The 16,370-nt window shown below is 37.1% G+C and overlaps 2 protein-coding genes across 6 annotated transcripts in view; one reads left to right on the top strand and one right to left on the bottom strand.

The window, feature by feature from the left end:
• Positions 1-1,347: 1,347 nt before the first annotated feature.
• LOC132098752 (coiled-coil domain-containing protein 3-like) overlaps positions 1,348-16,370 on the top strand; it is an 81,727-nt gene continuing 66,704 nt past the window's right edge. The window contains exons 1-3 of one of the 5 annotated variants that reach the window (XM_059504913.1): positions 1,348-2,050; positions 2,589-2,763; positions 4,544-4,759. In XM_059504913.1, coding sequence (XP_059360896.1) covers positions 1,683-2,050; positions 2,589-2,763; positions 4,544-4,759 — 759 coding nt within the window. In that variant the 5' untranslated portion in view covers positions 1,348-1,682. The remainder of the gene's footprint in view (positions 2,051-2,588; positions 2,764-4,543; positions 4,760-16,370) is intronic. The other 4 variants (XM_059504914.1, XM_059504915.1, XM_059504916.1 and 1 more) reach the window with 4 other exon arrangements.
• LOC132098750 (calcium/calmodulin-dependent protein kinase type 1D-like) overlaps positions 12,323-16,370 on the bottom strand; it is a 57,279-nt gene continuing 53,231 nt past the window's right edge. The window contains exons 9-11 of the mRNA XM_059504912.1: positions 15,486-15,573; positions 15,059-15,317; positions 12,323-12,919 (exon numbers count right to left, since the gene is read on the bottom strand). Of these exons, the coding sequence (XP_059360895.1) occupies positions 12,789-12,919; positions 15,059-15,317; positions 15,486-15,573 (478 nt within the window). The 3' untranslated portion in view covers positions 12,323-12,788. The remainder of the gene's footprint in view (positions 12,920-15,058; positions 15,318-15,485; positions 15,574-16,370) is intronic.

Genomic DNA, 16,370 nt, shown 5'->3' with positions numbered 1-16,370 from the left:
GGTTGTCAAACTAGGGCAGCCCAGCTCGGTAATTCTGCGACTGCCATCTAGTGGTAGCTGCTTGCCTTGCCTTTCGGTTGCGTGTGGATCGTCAGTGCTGAAAACTGCGGAATGCAAGTCTCAAAATGCAAATGAACCGAACAGGATCGACTCGAACAAGGAATCAATAAATGCAGGCGTGTCGCCTGGTCCAGAAATCCACGGATTCCTTTTTGCACGCGGAAATGGTCACACGTTAATACAAAGCAGAACATGTATACTCACAAACATGACTTTATTTGTACAAATTGATGCCCATGTATGTAATTCTTAATTCTACATACACCGGTTGAAAAGCATTTGTTTCATTGTATAGTGACACGCATTTACGAATCGTGTTCACGTTAATGAATAGCACTGCATGTTCGTTAGTTGTGTGTGTGTGTGTGTGTGTGTGTGTGTGTGTGTGTGTGTGTGTGTGTGTGTGGGTGGGTGGAATGCTGTAAACTGCGAAAAGGAAGTCTCAAAATCCAAATGAACCGAACACGATCGATTCGAACAAGATGTCAATTAATGCACGCGTGTCTTCTGATCCACAAATGCACGGATTCATTTCTGAATGAGCGATTTTTGATTTATTAATGGATAACAGAACATGTTTATTCACAAACGTGGCTGTATTTGTACAAATTGCTGCACACTCATTCAATCCCGAATTCCACAGATTCAAATTAAATGGCATTTGTTTGTGGTTAGTAAAATACATTCACAAAATCTATCTAGTACATGGATAATTGTGTGTGCATTTATTAATCATAATGAGACCATAATCATCCCATACTCATCATGTAATGACTTTGTTGATGCACTAGATTGCGCCAACGACAAAGTGCATGCTTTCAAAACCTGTGGCGTGCATGATTTTAAATGGCTTTACTGCTTGTGGGGAAATCTTATTAAAGATTTTTAGTTTCAAAGATAGTTCGAAGATAAATTATAATTTGGTAACCTGATAACCCACAGAATGTTGAATGCAACTTTTGTGCTTATCAAATTTCAAAATACTAGTTTTAACACTTATATCACCAGCATGAAATAAAAGGATAATATTCTTTGTTATATTATTTATATGAATTATTAATTATTCTGTTCTGCATTTTAATATGAATATTATGGAAGTTGTATCCCAGTTAATGAAGGCACTTGGGGAATTTAAATAATTTAAAATGGGCAACACAATACAAAGACAAACTACTTCATATTGTTTAGTAAAACAAACTTTTCCATTACTGAAACGTAAAGAGCTCACACGTTATATAATGCATTTCCCCTAAAGTCACTTTTGTAGAAAGTGAATGTCCATGAACAGTGATGTTTTCTCTTGTGTAATCAATAAAGTCAGAAAACTAGTCCAAATGCCGTTCAGGAATGCAGCAGTGGGGCTGCGTGATGAACGCATGACGCAGCGCGTCTATTGGCTGTTTAAACTCCAGCGCGTCCGATTGGCCTGAGACGAATTTTAGGAGTGATGGAGCAGGAGTGGGAGCAGGACGTGAGGATTTAATTTAGTCTGAACAGGTCGAGAATATACTACGTGAACTGACCCAGGGCCGCTGCATGGGTGCTTTCACTTGCATTGCCTATCCACTGAACCCGTGAACGAGCACTTTTTACCCCTGGGTTTATTTACTGGCACGGGAAGCATGCACCTTGCGCTTCTGCTGACTCTGGGCTTCGGGTTCGCGTTTGCGTGTCAGTTGCCCAGCGAGTGGAGACCACTGAGCGAGAGCTGTCGAGCTGAACTCGCCGAGATTATCGTGTACGCCAAGGTGCTGGCCATCCACGAGGAGCCGTACGCGCCAAGCCTTTACAATTACCTGTCGTACCAGAAGCACAAGCGCGCGGAGGACGCGCTGCTGTACGCGGCGGAGGTGGAGCTGCTGTGCGACCAGGCGTGGGGCAGCATGCTGGAGGTGCCCGCGGGCTCGCGCCTCAACCTCACGGGACTCGGGTACTTCAGCTGTCAGTCACACACGGTGATGGAAAACAACTCCTACATTTTCTTTCTCAGGTGGGCTCTGTTTAAAAACCAAGAACCAGTTCTTATTTCAGGTGATGGGAAGACTCCTAAATTCCATGATTCCGTTTAGATTCTCAAACGTATTCTTGCGCCTTAAATATTTTGGCATTGTTTTTTTTTGTTTTTTTGCAATAACATTCAGTACAGAACCGCTGCTAAATGACTCTTATGAACCATTTTAGTGAATCAAAACATTGAGTGCGACCGGTGAAGTATTCCCAAAAACTAGTGACTCTGAACTAATGAGCTGCTAAATGGGCTTTTGATTTATTAGATTAATTTAAAACATACTTTTTTGTAGGGAATGAGTTGCCTCTTTTACCTATCTTAAAAAACTTAAGATGACAAACAATGCATGTCTATTTATTTTCAAGAACCCATGCTCTTTATTAAAACAACAGTTGGACATCTTTTTATTTTCAGTTTAAGTAATTAAATTAATTTAGATTATTATAAAAAAATTAAGTCATCAAGTGACTTGAGTCAAGTCAGTGAGACATCCTCACAAGTATATGCATGTCTCTTACAGGATGGATGAAAACTACAACATCCTCCCTCATGGAGTTAACTTCCAGGATGCCATATTCCCTGACACGCTGGAGAACAGACGACTGTTTTCCAGCCTCTTCCAGTTCTCAAACTGCTCTGGTGGACAGACAATACACGACTTTAATAGTGATTGGGAGAGCCAGGAAGACAGCAGGGTACGACACCAATACACATACACACAGATGGGCTCAATATGCACTATAGAGTGGCAGACATAAATGAAAATGATGTGCGAAAGGCAGGAATCCACGAAAGGTGAACATCAGTATGTATGCGTGTTTGAGCAAGCTTGTTTTGAAATGGCTCAGCTGTAAATTCATGAGTCTTGTAAATGGCTTTTTATTAACACAGGAGTGTCTGCATGCACAACCACATTATTATTACCGATGTTTAACAGTAAAACAGCAGGCAATTTCCATTCCACTAGTTCTGCACTAGCACCTGGAGAAAACACAACTGAAGCTGCGATAAGGAATCGAGGAATCTGATTGGCTGTGGCCAAATAGGTGCGAGTAACACCGGTAGTGGGAATATTACAAAAGTAACATGTTCAGGTTCTCATGGGTAAATGGAGCTCCTTCATACAGCACACACTTCCCTTTCTTTGGTGGTCTTTGTATTGACAACTGTGACTGTTCTTCATGGTAGGAGGCTAATTCATGAGAATTAATTCGTCTCGATAGAAGCCAGATTAAAGACCCTCTAGCTAGTGATGCTCAACCTTACACACATATAGAAAACTTTTATGCATCAAAAGCTGTCAGAAATGTTTGTGTGTGTGTGTCTATACATGTTTAGGTTAAAGCCAGTGACCCGAGGAGGTGCAGGGTTTCTCTAACAGGTGTACACTAAGCTAAACAGATGTGACAGTCGCTCTGTCTAGATCCAAGCAAGGCATATTCAGATTCGAAACAATTTCAACTCTATTAACTGCATCTTTTCTGAACTCTGAACATTTCTTTAAAATACTCTTGCATTAATTCAAGTATTACAAATCAAAAAAGATACACCGGGACACTTCACTAATCACATCTGCACAGAGAGACAGACAGATGCAGAGAGAATATAAAAGATAATGATGGTGTGTGCGCTGCAGGAACAGGTGGGGTGATTATCAGGCCCGGGAACCTCCCAGAGATAATGAGAGCTGTCTTACACCGGAGCTTTCCTGTGGGAAAAGGATTGTTTAAGGCTGCCTGAGAGACTCTGTGCTCTTTTGACTGTATAGCCGGCACCGTGTCTGTTAGTCATGTCACCCTCTGCTTCTTGTATCATCCATCTTAAACATCCATTATGCTGTATTAAACTCTACACAGTCAAATGTCTCAATGCATAATGTTACCCAAACTCTCTTCTTCAGTCTTTCTTTTATCTCAATTTATTTTCTCATAAACACTCATCTATTGTTAAGTATGGCTCACTTACCACCACATCTGAGTCTAGTTTGGGTCTTACAGCAGAGCAGGATATATTTGGCATTCATGGCCATTCGTTTTACCTTTGTTCAATTAGCTGATGTGGTGACCTTTAACATCACATGACACTCTTTGGCCCTTTACAATAGGGATTTAGACCTTTCTGCTGTTCAGGGAGAACATACAGAACATACAACCTCCCGTTGCTCAACGGTTGCTCAAATCACACGCTCTCCACATGTACACACACACACACACACACATCATGCCTCGGCTTGTGTCTACTGTGGGCACGACAGCGGGTCACTTTTGAACTTCCTCCATCACACACACACTGGCATGTGTAGGGGCCCAGAGAAGAAAGGCAATGCTCTACAGGAAGTAATAAGGCTGACAGAGGCTGGAAATGATGTCATGTCATTGTATGTTGACCTTCATTCCGCAGGGTCAGTTTGTCAACACATGCACAGATCTCTGATTAGAATGCACACGAGTGACTGTCTGTGGTTTTATTTTTCAGCTGCTGTGTTCCTCAGTGCAGAAGGTGTTGTTTGAGGAGGAGGAGCGGGTGGGACAGCTTGAGGAGCGCGTGGCCGAGCTGGAGAGGAGGAACGACCGGTTAAAAGAACGAGTGGGGAAACTGAGGCATTCTCTGAGGAAGGCCCGAAAAGTTTCCCGCCATGCTGAACGGGAGTACCAGGAGCTGCAAGAACGCCTGAAGACGGCGGAGAGACACGTAGGACATCACATCAATGCCATTTCACCCCAACACAGCCCTCCACGCCACAGATACACACACGGACTGTGAGCTCCAACACACACACACATACACACACACACACACACTCTCACACCTTTACAAGGACACATACAGACTGCAGGGCAGTCTTCAAATCCCATATATTTACATTTTTTTGTGCTTCTTTCCACAGTTTTTAGCAATTAATTAATGTTTGGTGTAAACTTTTTGTACATAATTTAAAATGTTGATATTGATAAAGTAAGCTTAAACCTAATATGCTTAATATCCTAATTCAAGATTTTAGTGTAAAAAGTTAATACTTAAGGAACTGTTTCTAATCTGACCCATAAAAATGACTTTTTAGTATAGCCTAATGTAATATTTTCGAGTTTGAGTTTGAATTTAATTAATTTTGATGTTACCACATGAAATATATTTTTTTAAAGATTTAAATGTTTACAGTGCAATATTTACTCACCATCATCGCATTCCAAACCATTTCTTTCATCTTCTGAACACAAAAGAAGATATTTTGAGGAATGATGATAGCCAAATAATTTTTTTTTCTTTTCATACAGTGGGAACAGAAACTGTTTAGTTACTGACATTCTTCAGCATTTCTTCTTTTGTGTTGCACCAAGGCAAAAAAGTCATGCAGGTTTGGAACAACATGAGACTGAGTAAATAAAGACTCTCTTTAAATCTTAAAATCTTAGTTAATAACTTCAACATACACTGATAAACTGTTTACACATTCAAAATACAACTAACAGTGAAGTACATTAAGCCGAAAGTTTGAAAAGTGTTACAATATTCAAAATGTAACAGAAAGCAGTGATGTCATCATAACATTTACATACTGAATTATGATTGGTCTGACTTACCTGTATTATTACCTGTATATAAGTATTTTAGTTTGTCTTTAGTTTCATTGTACATTGTAAAACTCATACAAAATGCAAAGTTTGAAGAGAACAAATGCTATTAGCTCATACTTCTGTGAAGTTTGAGACTGTTGATATTAGATTGTGCAGATGGATGGAAGAAAAGAATGAGTAAAAGAGCAATACAAACATCATGAAACATGTTTAGATGGGAGTGGAACTAAATTATGAATAAAAAAACATGGGTGATTTTGATGATTTTACAATTAGGCCTATTAAAATAATTTGTCTTAAAAGTCCAAATTAAATGTATTTTAACATTGTCGTCAGATTACTATTAACTTGAATTTGAAATTATAGAAAGCAAAAGAGACCTCTGATATTCCCATGCAAAAACTATTAAAAGAGCTAATATAAAGGACCTGTACATTTACTGTACATCACCCCACACACACTTCACAGAGTTACATCAGAGGTAAGTGCAAGGACACACACATTCAGATACTATGATTACACTGAATTACATTACATCTGATTCTTCCTTTCTGGTGTAGCTGATAGTAATGCATCAGAGGTTCACTTATCAAGCAGGCAATCCAGTGACAGCTTTTCAGCAAATCTTCTGAGCAGATAGAGATAGAGAGCTGAGGAAGGGAAGGGGAGAGATGATATGTTTAACATGTGTCTGTCCAGTTCTGAGTTTCTCTTATTCCATATGACAGAGACCCTAAAGTGTCACATCACATGTGGCGGTGTTAGTGAGTCTGCATCACGTCTTTTAAGGAGACAGTGGCTTTGATTTCACCAGTTCTTTAATCTAGATAGTTGTAGGCTCTCCCAAGTCAACAAAAATGAGTCACTGTGAACTAATATTGATAGATCTTACATGGTTTAATCTCACTCCGACCCAAGCAAACATTATCCAGTCCTCATAAACATTAACCTCAGCTTATCCAACTACAAAACATATCGGACTGACGTTTGTCCACTTTCAACACAGTCTGAGCCTGTTATCAAAGTCTTTGAGCTACGGAAGTGATCAAACAGCAGGAACTAAGAGACTGGAGGCTGATAGCAGGAGCTGATGATGGAAGCTGACTGTGAAGTTAAGAACCATAGAAATTTACTTGACAATGTTAAGGTTTTGGTCACTTGGTAGCATCTCTACATTACTGTAAATCGCACTCTGTTGCAAATTGCCAACATCAATTCAATTTTAAGAAAATAACATTCTTAGAACTGTGGCTAACATTCTTCCAGTAGTGTTTAGAATGTTTGTTCAAAGTTTTCTGTCTTTTGATAGTGGTACATCCTTCATGGAGCAAAAAAATGTACACGTTTTGCTTTTTATTTCTTACTTGACACATGCTTGGGCAACAGTTTTGGTCATTTCAGCAGGTAGCAGCTGTATTTGAAAATAATGAGCATGGGGGTGTTGCCAAGATGGCTGCCAAGTGAGTTTTTTTTAAACACCCTTGTCATGCTTTCATTGGTTTGATACTAACTGAACTGTAAGATACTGTGCTTGAGGTATTGTTGATTTGATTTTTTGTTTTTTTTTGACCACATAATATAATAATTTTTTGACATTTTGGTTGTAATTTTCATGTGAGTTGTTTGTGAGGCTATTGATTTGGGCAGTTTTGCATAAAATAGGTTTGTTTGTGCACTCGTGGTGGGTCAAACACAGAGCGAGAGATCACATCTAATGTTGCCATCTGTTTTCTGTTATGTGTGCCACTATTCTGGGAAAATGTCTTCATTTTTGTACCCCCAGCATTCACTGAAGTGCCCTTCAGGAAGATTTAAACATTTTTGTGGCTTAGCAAACTATAACATTAGCATGACTCATAATTTCCCACTGTTAGGTTTGATAGAGAGCGGGTCACATGTTGCTGAGCACACTAAAAAAAGGCTTTTGAGGCGATGCAGTTAGGAGCCATTTATTTTAAGAGGATAATGACGGAAAACAATGTGTGCTTTCCTCCAGGGAAATCTTGCATCTATTTTAAGATGTTTCAGATGTTGGTGTGTAAAATGAAGGTGGGTTTCTGAGGGCTCAGGTCTGCTGAAGAACCTATAGCACAAAATAAAGTGTATGACTGGATCTGATGATGATGAGTGGAAAGAAAAATATGAAAAGTTATGAAAGAAAAAACATCTTTGCATTTTTCCTTTTCTCTAGCTTGCTTCCTAATCTAGTTGTCTAATAAACATGATATTGTATTTTATGATTATCGTTGGCACTTTGACAGAAGATGAAAGCATCTGCTAAATGCGTAAATGTAATGTAAATGTAACAATAATTTAGCTTTACACATAATTCCACATTCAGACACAAGTTTAGAGAAAACAGTTCATAATCAAAACAAGAAAATATATCTTGGGAAAGAAAAATAGCCTTTTTTTGTTTTTGAATTAAGATAATTTTTCTTATGCATTGGCAGAACTAACAAAATGTAGATTCTTTTTTATCTTTTTCAGAAAACAAGACTTAATATATTACATAATTTTGCTAAAAGTAAATGCATCTTGATTCAAGAATGTTTAGATATTTATATTAGAAAACAAGAAAACTATTTTTTTGCATTTTATTGATGTCTAAAATTCATGCGGTGAATGCGGTCACGTATGGCTGGATGATATGCACATGCTGTATCTTTCCAGTCTGTTTTGAGTCACTAGCAGAAGTCATCGCCTGTAGCTCTGAGCTGGTGGGAGACCGGCAACATCCAGCCCGGCTGATCGCTAATGAAAGTCCACTTATGCTGGACCCAAACTAAACAAATGACAGAAAACGGTGTTCAAAAGCTAAATGGGGTCAGAGAGATACTGAGATCCTTATCAAGCCATACAAGACAAATCATGATCATTCAGGATTTATTTAAGGAAAAAGAAAGGGAAAAAAAACAATCACTCATTCCCCATTGCTTAACAGCATGGAATATAAACTCTGATATGTGCAGATGATTGTCAAAGGCATTGGATATACAAGCCCCATATCGACAGAAGATCACATCACAGTAAAGTTAGTATTCATGTGCCACTCCCAAAATATGATCATCATTGTCACATGCATATGAGTATATAATTCACATTTCACTGGGCAACTTTTATTTCGGACAAGTTATGTGAGAGATGCAGAGATCACAAGGCCTGCATTATCAGAGTTCCATTTTTTAAATATTTATATATTCATATAGATATAGACATATTTCTTCATACATATAGTTACATGGTAAGGACTTTTGAAAATCTACGCAAACAATCGGTTGAATCGGAAAGCGCATTTAACATGCTCGCAATTCTTTATAAAATCATTCGATGCGGTCACAAGGTTTTTTCTTTCTTAATTTGCAAAGAAGTCGACATTCAAGGGACAAGTTTAAAACTGCACAGTCACTGGTTAGCACAGACACTTGTCAGTCACAGCTTTTTCATCGTAAGAGGCAAAAGTGACGCCTGAGTTGGTAAAAAAAAAAAAAAAAAGGAACACATCAGGAAACGATTTTTCTGGAAAAGGTGCATCACAAAAGATCATCGTTATATATTCACCATGTTGCGCGTGAGAAGTTTGTACAATAGAAACGTGATTTTCTCACAACGTACGACATTGAGCGAGAAACAAGATTGTGAATATACATCTGTGCATTACTGTCAACTGTGAGGCCGATAACTGCAGAGAAAGGCAGTGTTTAGAGAACAAATGACACACATAATGTACACACTAACATCTCTTCAGGGACAACATGATAGACAGGTCACAATCACAGTTTATTTACAAAGCCTTTTGACACACAGTGATTTGCTCTGGACGCAGACAGACCACGGTGATGCTGTGGTCAAAGTGAACTGAAACATCGCTCCACTCTGATTGATCAGGATGTGTTTGTGTGTGAGCCACGGCACATGTGTGTGCATGGATTCACTATAGTATGTTAAAATGAGTTCATAGATCTAATTGTTATAGTTAAATACATTTATGTTTGGCTTGCAGTGGCAGTAACTGTATATGGATTTATTTATCTTTGTTCAAAACACCCCAACATTTTGGTTTATACTTTTACTGCACATCCTACTGAGGGTTCAAAAATTCAATACCAGACACATTTCCTGCATTTTACACCCATAAATACGCACAGAAGTGACACTCACAAACACAGACTACATGGACAACGAGGCCAAAAATTTTAGGCCCTGTTGCCACAGAAAACCATTTCTAATTGTCCCTCAGTTTATGAAAATTACATTTGTAGTAATGCAAGTTATAATGAAAGTCTACAAGGGCAAGAAATTGCATTTTCTTTTCAGATTTTCAAGAAATTCAGTCTTTCTACTGCAAAATTATTAGCTCAAATAACACCTATTTGTACTGAAAAATTAAGACTTTAAGAAAAACCCTCTATAATGCCCTTCTATATAGTAGACTTTTATTCTTACAAACTAAGAGACAAACTGAAATTATTTCCTGTGGTAATCAACATCATGCCACCGATACTGTCATTCAACATTCATCTAAATAACCTTTAGTTATCAAACCCGTCATAAACGGCTCTGAATGAAACAGAAATATGCAGTATGGTTCATTCAAATCAAATAAAACCGCTTTTGTGACATACAAAAACACAACGTTACACCAGTTTTTTGAAAAGCTTTGCAGAGCATCTCTGCTGTGAGATTACAAACTCCTCTCGAGTGTGAAAATGAAGACAAAATGCTGCATGCATGACCTGACTGAAAAATAAAGCCATTAGCTCAAACCCACCCACACTGAAACAGACATTCAGGATGAAACGAATAGGAAATTCATGAAGATATTCGATGGCAATTTGGAAAATATCACACACTCCTAAATCTTGTCCGTAGACTTGGTTCCCTCCTGTGATATTAACAAACCATAAAGGGCAAAGAAGACATCAGTCACTTTAAAAACCTGACAGGACATAAGCAGAGCCATTCGGGGACAGAAGACCAGTCACCCATCAATAAGGAAGTGTAAAAACCTTAACTTAGCCCTTAAACCAATGCTAGAAATTCAGACACTCTTGAGTCGTACTGGAAAGATGTTTACAGTCACTAAAAGTTATGCTGCGTTCACGTTGTGTCAGAATTACGCAACATGTAAACACATAATGGATCAATGATGACTTTACTGCAAAATACTTAATAGCCACACCAAAGAGCCACATTTTTTTGCAAAATCAGGAAGAGCTAAGAGAGCACTGCATAATATGCTGGCTATAATAAAATTACATATTAAATGGAAATATTTAGCAGTATCTATACAAAGCTGCCTTTAAAAGTGAAGTTTCTACACCACTAGCATCACAAAATGTTGCGAAAATAAGAACCAATTTCCTAAAATCTTCTGTTTGCCGTTGGTCGCATAAAAAGGCCAATCCTGCCCTTAACTTGTTTCTAATCTGCAATAGAATGTAATAGTGACCGCCCACTTTTTCAGCAGCCTTGGAACCGGAAGTATTTTTTCCATTCATTTTTCCCATTTAAGAGTTATTATAAGCCATTAACTGAAGCAACCAGCGACGAGGTGACTTACAACATTACAAACTTTGATTTGAAGCAAAAACGTATTTTAAAAGCAGAGAAAAAGACTTTAATCGCACTAATGAGTGAAAGAACTACAATTGTTATTAGCACTGCAAATAATCAAATTAAAAAGAACACATAAATTTAAAACTACTGAGATGTTATTTGTGTATGATATTGCAAAATATGCATACATACACCAATATTTAAGTTAAGTGTAGGGAGATTACATCAGTCATTAGCATTAGTGCTTTGTGGAGTGTAGTTTTTCAGAATCATGGGTAAAGTAGTTTTTTCACAAGAAATCCCACTGTTGAACATAATGCAATCGATAAACATAAAAAAGTAAATCATATACCTCGTAGCTCACAGTAGGTCTTTTGAAAATCAAATCTTCTATGGAGAAAAATGATGGGATTTACTTCCAGAACCTGATTTAGGAGTTTGTATCACACTAGGCTAATTCTGAAATGACGTGAACGCAGCATAACATACTGTAGCAGTTTCCCCACATGGTCAAACTGTCATACAATCATCGTGTGAGTTAAAAAGCTGTCCATCATCCTATTCAACATTTTTGACATTATTCCAACTGGATGAGACAATCTCAAACCATGGAGGTGTTACTAAAGATACCATCACTATGGTGCCCAGTGCAACTGCGGAATTCCCTGAGAACTCGTTCACTGGGCGTAGAAAGACGCTGCCATGGCTTTCAGGAGATCTGTGTTGTGTATTAACAGTTATACTATATTCAGTTACTAACACTGACGGTCTGTCTGTATTTAAAGTCACATTTGAAACAGGATCAAGTAGTTTTTTCTCTCTTTAAAAAAAAAAAAAAAAAAAGGTCCAGTAAAGTAAGATAACAATCAAACATATTGCATGTTTTAAAAGATATCTCGAACTTTGCGATGCTAAAACCCTATGGCGAGGTTTCAAATCGGTAATCTCCCATCTCATAAAACACCAGCAATTGCGCTACCTGTTCTCTCATTTGTGCAAACAGAAGTCTCGACTCGAAAAATTTCACAAAACAGTCTGTCGTGATTATTAAAAGCACTTCTGCAGGTCAGCGTGACACATCAGTGGAAAACCCCGAAAGATCAAAATGGTAGCTATTGTGAGTAGATAGAGAAAGTGAAAAGAGGGATTAGCTAGACATATTACGATATAGTAAGAAGAAACATTCGACATTGGCGCCTTCCTCTTATAAGGGCGGACACAATCATGCACACTTTCGTACCTAAACCTCTGGGCTCTTCGTTTTTTTTTTCCATGGCTGGCGAGGTTCGTAGCACATTCATAGCAAAGACATAACAGTTCTGTCTATCTGCACAAATTCACTTCTTAAAATGGAAGCCGCCTTCCAGACATTTTCGTCTCCTGTCGCTGCATGCATTGCACCCTCTAGTGGCCTGGAGGTTAAATGGCAGGTGTGCATTAGGTGCGTGCAGTCTTTTTAGCCTTTCAGTGTTTGCTATAGTAATGGGTCAGTCCTCTGCCTTACTGGACGGCAGGGCGGGGAATGGGCTGAGGGGCGGGGCTCACAGGGCGGTGGCCTCCCAGCTCTCTCCCCGCAGAACCTGGCGTCACTTGGTCCCAGTTAACACTGTACTCACAGACGCAACTGAAGGAGGGAGTGGCCTGCAGGGCTCCGCCCCTGAGGCAGAGGAGGAAGCAGCTGATGCCAGGGAACAGGAAGTTTGTGGAGGGGCAGTACCTACAAAAGCATATTCACCAGTTAGAAGTGCATGCATTTAAGTTAGAACTAGGGCTAGGGTATAAAAGCTGAAAATATATATAGTTAAATGTTTTTCAGCTACTCTAGATGCTATTCTACATCTGAATATTTACATAATTGGTCTTAAATGGCTAAAAAAAATTTAGTTTGTTGTTGGTGAAAAGTTAGAAGAGCCATCATTTTGACAGTAATTGATGAAGTGCAATAAGTTAAAAATTTTCAAATTTAGTTTTAAAAACATGAGTGTTTTTCCACAACATTGAAAAGTAATTAAAATAATTTATTCATGACAATGTATAGCTATAATAATTTTCCCACATTTTGTACGACATTTTTCCTTTTTAGTACAACATATCATGCTTCCTTATGTATCATCGACTAAACTAAAAACAAAACAAATTAAAACACTTTTTTATATTAAAATGAAGCTAAAATAAAGTACAAAATAAATATAAGATGAAAAAATATAAGCTAAATGAAAACGAAAAATGTTGCCTTTGCAACAAATTGAAATAAGTTTAAGTTGAAGCACTAAAATTACTAGAAATAAATAACTAAAGATATTTTTATATATATATTAGTGCTGTCAATCGATTAAAAACTTTAACTAGATTAAACACACATTTTTTCTGTGATTAATCGCAATAAAAAAAGAAATGTTTTTGTACGTTTTTAATATATTTTTTAATGTAATAATTTCACAGTTAAATTTAAATACTTGTTTAAATGACATCTTTTTATGAATGAAGGCCAGTATTACTGATATTAAAACAGCTACTGATTTTTATTTTATTTTATTTTTTTACATTTATTATTAGGCTTCAAAAATATAACAGTTTTTAATTTAAGTAAACTTAAAACAATGCTAACATAAACCCATAATAAATGTCATGTTTACTCCTGCCCTTCCTGTCTTAACAGTTAGGAAATATACAGAAATTTAATAAAGTTATCAAAGTTATATGCAGTCTGCACTGCATAAATTATAAATTAAATAGTTAATCCTTATTAAAGCTACAAAAGTTATTTAGTCAAGAGCAGCGAGTCATTTTCTCTGTTCCCTTTGTTCTTTAACTTTACTGACAGGAAGCTTTATTGGCTGCTGTCCCTTTAAGAGCAGACAGACACGCGGATCTCACCATTTATATACTGTCTATGGATCTCGCCTCATTCTCTCACAACTCTTCTTGTTCATTTTAGACTTTATATAAATCATTTAAGATTGCTCTTATGAGGATAATCGACAAAACTGGCACTTTGGGATGTTTATTGTTAGTTCAAGCGCTTAAGAGAACTGGATTCTGGCGCCCTGTCTATGCATTGTGTGTGTGTGTGTGTGTGTCACATAAGGGCATGCACAGACAGCGCATTCTCTTTTGTCTTGCCGTGCTTGAAATGTTTAAAAGCATTTAAATGAATAAGAGCGTGATCATATAATGTAAAGCTAGCCAACAGATGGCAGAATATACGGATGCTGCGTTAATTGCGTTAAATATTTTGACACGTTAAACCAGACAAAAATTAATCGCATGCGTTAACGCGTTAACGTTGACAGCACTAATATATATATATATATATATATATATATATATATATATATATATATATATATATATATATATATATATAAATTTATATATATAAAACCTAAATACCAGTGATGTATAAAACAAAATATGGTTAAAATATACAAAAGCACATAACAAAGTACTAAAAATAAATCTAAAATTAAAATGAAAACTGAAAATATAAAAAAATACTTGTTAATAGTTAATAGTATATAAATAATACTAAAATAACAGTGAACAAGTGATTAAAATGATTCATTTAAACAATAATATAAAATGACTTCATAAGTGAAAATGAAACAAACAGCCCAATTTTTTTTGCAATTATAAGCTATATACATGTAGATCTTAGCACAGGTGTGAAAGGAGTGGGTCTAAAACTGGCCTATTGATTTAGGACATTTTAGTAAAATAATTGTAAAAATAAATGTAATTTTAAGATGCATTCAAATTATTGGAATTCATCTTTATTGTTTATTATACATTGATAATTTTTTGTATAAAAAAATGTAATGTATAAGACTATATTATATATAAGACTAATACTTACAGTCTTTGCATGGTACAGAGGTGGTTCCTGTGGCCATATCATTAATGAGAACAGCATTTGCGTTGGGTGCAGGTTTGTGGTTTTGAGTAAGTACTGAAGTGGTGTTTGTTGTGGTGTTGGGTGGTAGGGTTGGAGTCTGATTGGCGTTCAGTATGCGGTTCTGGTTGGTGTTGCTCGATTGGTCCATGCTGCTCCCCATGCTACTGCCCAACTGCAGTCTCCTCATGTGGCGAACCACGGCCGTGGCGTTGAAGGCTTGCTGTTATGTGGAGAGATGAGAAGTCATGGTCAAAAGGAACCGAAACAGACATTTCCAACTCTTAGGCCTGAAACATACAAATACTTCTAGCTAAACAAACTTCAAAATTTGTTCAGAATCTATTTGCACGAGGTTGCTGGACTTATTCACACTGTCACTTCTACTCACTCTCCATTTGCTTTTTGCAAAGTTTTTGCGCATTTGTCGACTGACGGACTCATGGATGTTCTTGCAGAGTGCAGTGTCTCCCGCGATCCTGAAAAGCAAAACGAAAAGTCAAATCTTTTCACCCTGCTTCACCTACAGTGACATCCTCTCCTCTCAAGAAGCACTTTGATTTACTCCAAAGTGTGTAAATTCACTATGGTTTTCGATCGTTGTATTCTGTTCTCCAGTTTTTCTGTAGAGGATGTGCTAATTGCCGATTAGTGCTTTGGAATACAGAATGTGAGTTTAGGTGCAGTCTCTTAATTGGCTGGTGTTTATTCAGTAGCTTTCCTCCTGCCCTTGAGAGAGATCATGGTGCATGATAATAGAGAGACCGAATTCAGTCTGATACTCAGAACGTACAAACAATCCCTGGCTGACGCACACAGTGTCTCAATCTAATATGAATGAAATGCTGCACTAATAATGAGAAATAACGCTGTCTCTAAATGCTGTTTGTGAGGTCACAGTTTAATTGTTTTGGTACAGCTTAAGTGTCTTTGAGGACCTGAAAGACCGTCTAACAAAATAAAAGTCAATCATAAAGAACAATGACCCGCAGAGATCTACTTGTTGCTGTTACAAAAGGATCTTTATTAAATTAAACATTTAGACAATATCACCTCATACAGCTAAGCTAATGTACTATATTATTTGTAAGAAGAACTGTTTATTATTATTATTATTTATTATTGGTATCAACAATAATAAAAATCATCATTTAATTTAAAATAATTGCTTTATTATAACTGTACCATTATTATTATTTTTTTACATTATTTTTGTATCATAAAACTGAATTTCAACTGAAGTATTATTATTTACTATTTAATAATAATAAAATCA

The sequence above is a fragment of the Carassius carassius genome, chromosome 22 (assembly GCF_963082965.1).
Source record: "Carassius carassius chromosome 22, fCarCar2.1, whole genome shotgun sequence".
In the NCBI taxonomy this organism is placed as follows: domain Eukaryota; kingdom Metazoa; phylum Chordata; class Actinopteri; order Cypriniformes; family Cyprinidae; genus Carassius; species Carassius carassius.
The sequence above is the reverse complement of the archived record's forward strand: the minus strand, read 5'-3'. Positions and strand labels throughout refer to the sequence as shown.